The 9434-nt window shown below is 35.7% G+C and overlaps 2 protein-coding genes across 3 annotated transcripts in view; one reads left to right on the plus strand and one right to left on the minus strand.

Annotated features, from left to right (window-relative positions):
• Window positions 1-3984: 3984 nt before the first annotated feature.
• LOC108971576 (larval cuticle protein 8-like) lies at window positions 3985-4528 on the minus strand. Its single transcript, XM_018937741.1, has 2 exons — window positions 4329-4528; window positions 3985-4242 (listed from the first exon to the last, which is right to left on the minus strand). Exons 1-2 carry the CDS (start codon window positions 4442-4444, stop codon window positions 4053-4055), a joined length of 306 nt encoding a protein of 101 aa, XP_018793286.1. The 5' UTR covers window positions 4445-4528; the 3' UTR covers window positions 3985-4052.
• Window positions 4529-6138: 1610 nt separating this feature from the next.
• The window catches only part of LOC108971584 (larval cuticle protein 8-like), a 3845-nt gene continuing 549 nt past the window's right edge, over window positions 6139-9434 (plus strand). The window contains exons 1-2 of one of the 2 annotated variants that reach the window (XM_018937754.1): window positions 6139-6324; window positions 6397-6466. In XM_018937754.1, coding sequence (XP_018793299.1) covers window positions 6209-6324; window positions 6397-6466 — 186 coding nt within the window. In that variant the 5' untranslated portion in view covers window positions 6139-6208. Of the gene's footprint in view, window positions 6325-6396; window positions 6662-9434 lie in introns of those variants that run through there. The other variant, XM_018937755.1, reaches the window with a different exon arrangement.

Consider the following 9434-nt stretch of genomic DNA (forward strand, 5'->3'; position numbering starts at 1 on the left):
TTGTATCAACAGATCTCTTGACCTTTCAATAAGAGGCTCTTTATTGTGTGGATTTTGCAGCGCAGCGACGGACGACTTGCTGTCGGAGCAGATTATGTATTTTCCTTTAGCTGTTGTAGAGTGCATAATAGCATGGGATATGGCRATTAATTCAGCCCCGAAAACCGAGTTGTGCGGGAAAAGCAGTCCCGTCTTGATAACCTTCCCTTTCTCAGATACTACTGCAAAAGACGTCGATTGAGTTGTTTTGGAGCCATCCGTAAATAAGAACTTCCAGCCTTTTCTYTCTGAGTTGCTTTTAAATTCCAAAAATGTTTTTTGATATATTGTGGGGCTCGTTGATTGTTTAGGGTAGTCTAAAAGTTTCGAGATAAAAACGGATGGAGGGAGCATCCACTGAGGAAATTTTGTTGATTTAGTAAGCGTAGGATTGTAAAGGATGTTGGCTTCCTTCGCGTTCTRTAATGCATTATATATAGCTGAAGGTGTCTTCWTCCGACGTCTTCTTTTGGCTATATTTGCTACGTCTTTGTGCWGAATCGCGTTGTTTGTGAAGTATAGTTTACTTATTAAGCTGAGAAGGCTTTGCTTGTAACGTTCGCCAATGAAAGGGAGACCAGACTCTGCCAGCAGACTTTTTATTGGTGTTGTGGGAAAGGCACGAAGGCTCCTGCGAATTGCGTTGTGATAGGGTGCAGATAAAATCGATATTGTAATTTCAGCGCACTGTCCATAAATAGGTAGACCGTAGTCAATCACTGACAATAGCAAAGATTTTGTTATATTTATAAGAGTATCCGGKTGTATTTTACTGTGCTTAGAGGATAAGTACTTTATGATGTTTAATCTAGCGTTAAGCTTTTTTCTTATATATTTACAATGTTCCTTATAGTTAAGAGACTTATCAAAAATAATACCTAAAATTTTGAGGTATTTAACGTTAGTAATATTGTAATTTCTGTGTACAAAATTAAAGTTTTGACAATTTTTCTTCCTACATATGTGTAGAAAATGTGATTTTTCGTAAGATAGACTAGCTCCTGACCTTTTTGACCAGATATAGATTTCATCCATCACATTCGATAGCTTATTCAGAGTTTGGGATACGCAGTTGGTTTTTGAAAAAATCAAGACATCATCTGCGTAAAGAGAATGTTCTAGTCCCTGTTTGATTATTATTTTGCTAATTTCATTGAAGGCAATGATAAAAAGAATTACGGAGATAGGCGAACCCTGAGGTATGCCATTATATAGATGTACTCTATCAGAGTACTTGTTGTTTATTTTGGCCCTAAACGTGCGATGATTTAACAGACTTTTCACTATGTTGTAGATTTTTCTGCCCGTTTGCCAACTTTTGAGTTGTCTAAGAACTACGTGAGCACCGATTCTATCAAACGCTTTCTCGAAATCTAAGCTTAAAACTGATACATGATTCCGATTCGAGAGGGCGGTTGACAAGTAATGTTCAAAGTGTAGAAGTGCGTCAGATGTACCTTGCCCTTTTTTAAAGGCTACCTGGTTGTGACTGATATGTTTATCTCTTAAAGCGAGCCACATGGTTCGCTTTGCTACTATCTTTTCTAACGCTTTGCTGAGACATGACAACAATGAAATTGGTCGATAACTGCTAATTTGGTCTAAAGGCTTGTTAGGTTTTAAAATGGGAATGATGTCTGCATTCTTCCAGCTCTGTGGGTAGACGCCTGTTTCAAAAATAGTATTGAAAAGTTTAAGTACCCTATTTTTTGTGCTGTTTGGCAGATTTTTAAGCATTGGGTAGGATATTCTGTCGCAGCCGGGGGTTTTCCCCTTAGCCGATTGAACAACTTCGTCGAACTCTGTCATTGTGATATCCTTTTCAATCATTTTAGCGGAAGCTGATATTCTAGATGGGTTATATTCCGATATAAAATCTAATTTTTCTGCAATGAAATCTGCTGCAAAGTTCTGATCTTTGGAATATTCAGACCAAGTAGAAGAAAAATATTTCGCTATCTCTTCAGTAGAGGAGATAGTGCCGTTTTCTGTGTACATCACGGAGATTTTGCTTTGTCGTAAATCGCCTGTCAGYGTCCTAATGTCACGCCAAATTTGCTTAGGGGAAGAAATGGGGTTTATTGCAGATGTGAATTCTTCTAACCTAGTTCTTTTGTTTGCCTTTACTTSGTATCTGAAAGCCGCGTTGGCTTTCTTGTAATTAATAAAATTGGCTTCAGTTCTTTTCTTCTTATATATTGCCCACAATTCTTGTTTTTTTGGCTCTAAGTCTAGCTAGATTTCGGTTCCACCATGGAACGGCGGGTCTGTGAAAAGTTGTCTTCGTTTGTGGTATGCATAGATGAGCGGAAGACCTAATAATAGTTTTTATATTTGCTGCTTCTTTATTTACGTTATTTGATACTGGTATTTTGGATGACTCTGAAACGCAGCTTTCTTGGAACATCGACCAGTCGGCTAGTTCGGTGATAAATCTTGGTCTTTTAGTTGTTTTCTTGACATATATGCTAGAATTTACCGCCGTGAAAATTGGAAAGTCATCACTTCCATGTAAGTTATTTAAAATTTTCCATTTGCATTTAGGTACAAGACTCGCTGAACAAAGTGTGATRTCTATGTTTGAAAAGCTTTGGTGGGTTGAAAAATGTGTAGGCGAGTCTTCGTTAAGAACCGTCAGGTTTGAAGCTAGTATAACATCTTCAAGTGCTTTACCTCTTGAGTTTGCTACAGATGAACCCCAGARTGGACTCCAGGAATTTAGATCTCCTAATACTAACATAGGGCTTTGAATATTATCAATTATTGAGAACAGATCTGTCGAATTAAAGTTCTGGTCTGGTCTGAATATCTATTTTGTCTCCTTCAAAGTAATCCCCGTGAGATATACACTTGTGCCAACGGTTTTTCCAATCTTCGAAGAAATTCAAAAAATCACTTTTTTTATCGTCTTCAGCTCCTCCTTCGATGCCGTCTTTATCTCGTCAAGAGAAGCGTAACGTCGTCCTTTAATGGACCTCTTCAGTTTAGGGAACAAGAAAAAATCAAAGGGGGCCAGATCTGTTGAATACAGTGGCTGCGGCGTCATTAGTGTGTTGATTTTGGCCAAAAAGTCGCGCACAAGCAACGATGTGTGAGCAGGGACGTTATCGTGGTGCAAAAGACAATTTTTGTCCCATCTTCTCGGCCTTCTGCGAACATTTTGTACCACCGATAAACGTTGCTTCGGTCCAAGGTAGCTTCTCCATATGCCACAGTCAACATTCGGAATGCATCCGCGGACTTAATTTCGTTTTTCACACAAAATTTGATACAGGTTCCAAACACGTGCAAGCAAAGCAGCTGTCAGCAATTAAATGAACATTCAAAATGGCCGAGCTTGTCGGCATAAGCGAGAGACATGTGTACATAACGGAACAAAAAAATCGAAATTCGAATATACGTAACCCGCGAAAATTCAAAATTCGAGATACTTTTTGAACACACCTCGTATTTAGCAATGTCGGTCACGGTCCGGACCAGCCATTCAGTAGAAGTGATGTCGTTTTAGCAAAATTCTCGATTTCTGTCCAGCTTCTCAATACACTTCTGACCGTGCTGCGCAGATGTTAACTCTGCAGTGGGCTGCTGTTATATTAGAGGCTCGGTGGTCTCCCAATATTTTAGATTTAAATATTATTTCAAATATCGTACACTATATATATGTATATCGAGTTTATTATATCAAACTAACTAATTATTTCCAACTCTTTCTTCTCTATCCTCTATAAAATTTTAACTCCAAAGATTTGAACCTTTATGCCTTCAGGCAAGTGCAAGTACCATAAATAGCACAGTTTTCTTTTAGTTCTTCCACTGCTTCGATATGTTTCATTGGTAGGAACGTCGATATTATTCAAAATTGCTAATATTTTCTAGGCCATTTAAAAAGTTGTTAATAAAACCACATGTCTCTTTTTTTGTTTTTCTTAACAATCGATTATTTTATATTTTATTTTTTCAACTATTTACAACTAGGCAACAACGTTTCAGCTTTTCGCTAATTTTGAAACAAATTAAGCAACTGGAATATGGGCACCTTGGGGTTGGAAACCGTTCTCATCAGCGATGTAGTTGACAGTGTAAACTTGACCATCATCACCGGTGTAAGAATATGAGCCTTGAACGGAGATAGCTTCTTGTTCGGTGCCCAAGTTCTTGATCTTTCCGGATTCTTCAGATTTGATGCCGTTGCTGGTTTCTTGGCTGCAATAAGCAAAATGATTTGTTTGTTAATGACTGTTCTTTCAAAAGTAGAACGTAATTGTAAAAGTTCTTTTTGTTTTACTTACGCATATTCGTAGTTCAATGGCTCGACATTCGAGTCCAAACGCACGATTTGGGCATCCTGATCGGAGTTGGCCATGGCGACGGCGAAAAGAGCAACGAAAACAATTACGAATTTCATTTTCGCAAAAGATAAATGTGGAGCGATTTGAAGAGCTACTAAAAGTCTGTTGACTGCTGGTAAGCTAATGATGACAATTTGATGATGTGACAGAGTATTTATAACAGCCCAAAGCCACGCAACGTCTTGTGCATTGTTGTTAAATGATTTGGTCTTGTTTTAGTTTCATTTAGTTTATTTGTGGATCTTGAATATCGCAGCGGACATTGCAACAATTTTTGGGTGTTGTTAATTTTATTTATCATTTTGTCTTTTTGTCTTTCTAGTGGTTTTATTAATTTTTGTTGTTTTCATTTTAAATCGAAGCATTTTGCCTTTGCTTTGGCTGAACACAACTTTAAGGGCCTTCCGTTGCAGCTTCATATGTGTGGAATGTTGTAATGCATTAATTGGCCGCGACTAAATGTGACGTTCATCTTTTGGGAACCCGTTTTCTTATGCGCTCATTTCGTTTTGTTCAATAACAATACCGTTTTCGTAACCAACAACCTACTCCAACAAGGCACACACACACACACACTCACGCATTTAAACATGCACACAAACGTGTAAGGCAGCAATGCTAATGCCGGCGCTTCAAAGGTTCAAGCTGAGGGCAGGTTGAGCATGAAATTCGCAAATTACAATTTTAAGTTTGTGCATGTGTGTGTACACGATCTTATGTTGGCCATATAATACATACATATATACCATCGATTTTTTGAATATAGTATGTGTGGTATTACAACTCAAAGCTGGTGTGGTTAGTTAATATGCGAATAATTAATTAAATATAAATAAATTAAACTGAATGTGGGTGATTAGTTAACACACAACATGCATAAAAATTTATAAACTAGTTGTGATAAGTTAAGGTACAATTTTCCTTCGCCAAACTTCGCAAACTCTTTCCTTCTACAATTCTGTATTCTATGAAAAATTTCGTTTTACAACAAATTTATACGTAAATAAACAAAACTGCAGATCCGGCTGCTGGAACACCATTCACAGGCGTTTCTTATAGCATAAAGAATATCTCAAAAACTGAGGGACTAGTTCACGTCTATACAGACTAACGATTATACAAATGGACGATGTTAAACCCACTCAGCTCGTCACACTTATCATTTATATATGGTATATACCTATTGGACCTCCTGCGTTTACTGTTATATGTTACAAACTTCATAGCTAACAGAATATAAACTTATCACCTCATCACAGTACTAAAGAATGGATAATTGGATCACTTAACGTATGTTAAGCCATTCTAAAAACTTTATTCAAATTGAAGAAATTCAAATTTGTCTAACAAAGCTTTTCTGAACGGGATTCTCAATAAGAATATTTTGGAAGAAATACTTTAAGGCCTTTGAACCTATTACTGGTCTGTAAGAAATTATGTTCTTACTTTCATTGAACTACTCTTCCCTAGAAGCATATTTTGGACCACACAAGAATGAAAAATATTCCGGCCATTACCTCGTCACATAATCACCTTTCATCTGAATATATTTATAGTAATTTATATGTATATCAATTCAAATTTTGTTTTACCGCACAAAGCTTAAGCAGCATTGCCAAGCAGCAGGGTATCTTTCATTATTTAGTTTGGCGAACAAATTTGCATGACGTATCTCTCTCAACTTCTACTACAAATATTTGATTTTTGCAGTTCGATCGCGATTACTTTTAGACGCTATAAAACTAGCGCTTGCAGACGCATTTCATTCATTCACAAACTCAACGTTGTTTATAGCGATCAGCTTTTCCACATCAGATAAAATGAAATTCGTTATTGTGTTTTTCGCTTTATTCGCTGTTGCCTTCGCAGCTCCACAAAAGGATGCCGAGACATTGCGTTATGACTCGCAGGTTGAACCATTGAACTACCAATACAAGTAAGTCACAAACATCTTCTGAAACACCATTTGCAAATATTTGTAACCCACTCTTCTCTCTCAACTAAAAAGCGTTGAGACCAGTGATGGTAAAGCTGCCCAGGAGCAGGGTGAGGTTCAAGATTTGGGCTCTGAAGATGAGGCTATCGTTGTCCGCGGTTTCTACTCGTACATCGGAGATGATGGTCAGACCTACAGAGTGGACTACATTGCCGACAAAAATGGTTTCCAACCTCAAGGTGCCCATATCCCTGTTGCCTAAATGACTATGATGAAACTACTTCCTGTTCCTTGTTAACTAGTAAAGCTAGTATTAAAAAAAACACCAAAAAACATACTTAAAAAAATGTGTTTGATTTCTTTAATGTTTACTGTAAATGTGGGATATATTTGCATTAACTGGTTTACCTATGTTGGAATAGCTGAACTTTCCACTTGGGAATTCTGTAAGGTTGGATTATTTGTATCATATAACCACATTACATCTCACAATACCAATACTACCGCTACACTTCGAATTTTAGAACAAATACGATTTCTACAAAGCATTAGGTTTCCGGTGCTATTTGCATCAACTACAATACTCTTTTTTCTAAACAACTGCTGCTCTCAAATGCAATGTCAATATCCGAACATATTTCTGCCATGAAAAAAGCTGGGAACAGCTAGTCAATGAAAACAATAGCGCTTTGAAGTCAACTTAATAAATTTAGCATCCTCCATTTCTTAAATAATATCAAAGCACACTTAATCTATCAGTTTTTAGTAGACGAGGGGCACTCCCTGCTTCGCAATTCGAAATCCCTTTTCATTTTGAAAATATTTTCATAGTTGCGATAGTGCTCGGTTAGCATTATGTTTGGAAATTTGAATTTTATTATATTATTATGTGGATCCAGACAAGCGTTGCTGTGGTATACATTTTACATTATTATTCATATAATAAACTATTATTATTTACGAAAAAAGGCGAAAAGGTTGTCTCAGTATAAGAATCCAAGGAATTTTTATATATAAAGATTGAAATGTGAAAATTCTCTTTCTATAAAAAACTATTTTCGAAAAGGATCAGGAAGAATAAAAATTACTTGTTTAAAAGTGTACTTGCCTACCGCGTTCAAGAATTTGAGAATTTAAATTTAATGAAAATGCAAAATATTGTCCGTCTAAAGTAGTCGGACTAGTGTCACTCGGGTGAATGGAATGAGCGAAAGCAAATGAGAGTGTGATCGTAGTCTTAGTAGTTTTGAAAATAACACATATAGCACCGAGACTATGCAATATTGGTTCAATCCCTTCTTCGAATGAGTTCTAATCTCTAAAGAATGACGTTGTTTCTACGTTTTCTAATTGGATAAATAAATTACTAAGACTGTGTAAGACTTTTCAAAGTTTACCAATTCTACCTCATTGCAAAATATACAAATCGAGGTAAATGTGGACGTAGATGAAAGCAGCTTTCTACATAAAAATGCTTTTATGTATTTTTGCGGTATTATCAAATATTTTAAACAACATAATTGTTTAATGCCCTTGCCAAGATTTGATGGTGGTATCACTGAAGAAGATTTTTTCTTCACCTCAGAAAAGCAATATAGTAATTACCAAATACTAAAACCACCCCTTAAATTTATAGATTTTCTATCAAAAATCGAAGATATTTATACACAACATTTTGATTCTACTTGCCATAGGATCGGGTTTTCCCAAATATTATTTGAAAAAAATGGTTAACGTAAAACCATACTATTGTTGTGAAAATTGTAATTCTGATATTATAAAATGTTCATTGGAATTAGAACATATTTCCTAGTAAACGTTTTTAATAAAAAATTAAAACATAGTGATTTCAAAAACGTAAAGTTCTTGTGTGTTACACATAAATAGTAATCACGCCCGTTTGTCTGTCTACATGAGTCGGAATTTATATGTCTGTCAGTCTGTCAGTCTGAATTATTTTGTATTTGTCAAAAAGTTTATCTGTCGAAGGCCGCATTTCCATAGTTACCTTGATCTGAATTTTAGCGATTAGGTTTGTACGTTTATTATCAATATTTCTTTTGCTTTTTAAATGTTTTCGTGTGCCAGGTATAGGTCCCTTCTTTCCACCACTATTCCTTTGATAGGGTTTTTAATAAGTATTTCGCTGTGGATGATTTAGATTTTATTTATTTTTGTCTAGTCATATTTTTTATAATAAGTAGATTGATTTAAAACTATATATAAAAAGGGTGAAAAGGAGACCTGGGGAACCGAACACCCAAAAAAGATCGGTAGCGCGCATACATTGCAACCTCAGAGGTGGTGAGGAAGAGCAATAAATATCCAATAAAATTTTGTTTAAAAAATATTCTTGAAAGTTTTCATTAATGTTTTCCGTTACAAATACTTTTTCACAAAAAAGTTGATCTACTACATTTCTTTTAATTACATCTCTGTGACTAAAAAGGCAGATTTCGATCAGGTGATCTCAGCTGTGAAAAATTCTTGGAAAACAGCTGATTCTTTTGTTACTTGTAGGGTTATACAATGGTCCTGACTTTCCAGGGGCTCGGAGACAACTGATCTTATATATATTAATATATAATATGATATATACTTGTGTAGAAATTCGTAATTCAACTCATGTGGCTTTCTGAAATCGTGTTACATTATTTAAAACAGAATTTATAAATAGGCCGATAATATTAATTTGTTGTTGTTTTTTGAAATAGCAAATCCTAAAACTTTTCCATAAGATTTAACTATTTTCATACACACTTGCATACATCGGCAAAAATACGATATTTATTTAAAATCACATCCATTTGATAACTCAAAAATGTTGTCAGCCGGCATATGGTTTGCCCTCAGGCCGCATAAGCCTGTTTGACACTAATATGTATATCTAGTGGTTATGTACCAAAGTTTGCATGTAATTTGCATTCATTTTCCAGCAATAAAACCATGTTGCAGCATTAGCTTGGGTCTTTCGCTAAGTCGCTTGTCGCCCTAATTAGCATGACATATTTCTTGCAACTCCTACGACACACTTTTGATGTTAGCATTAGCTATTACATTTAGACACTATAAAACTAACTCTTTGCAGACGCATTTCATTCATTCACAAA

Source organism: Bactrocera latifrons, unplaced genomic scaffold, assembly GCF_001853355.1.
Source record: "Bactrocera latifrons isolate USDA-ARS-PBARC rearing strain unplaced genomic scaffold, ASM185335v1 scaffold_35, whole genome shotgun sequence".
Classification (NCBI taxonomy): Eukaryota; Metazoa; Arthropoda; class Insecta; order Diptera; family Tephritidae; genus Bactrocera; species Bactrocera latifrons.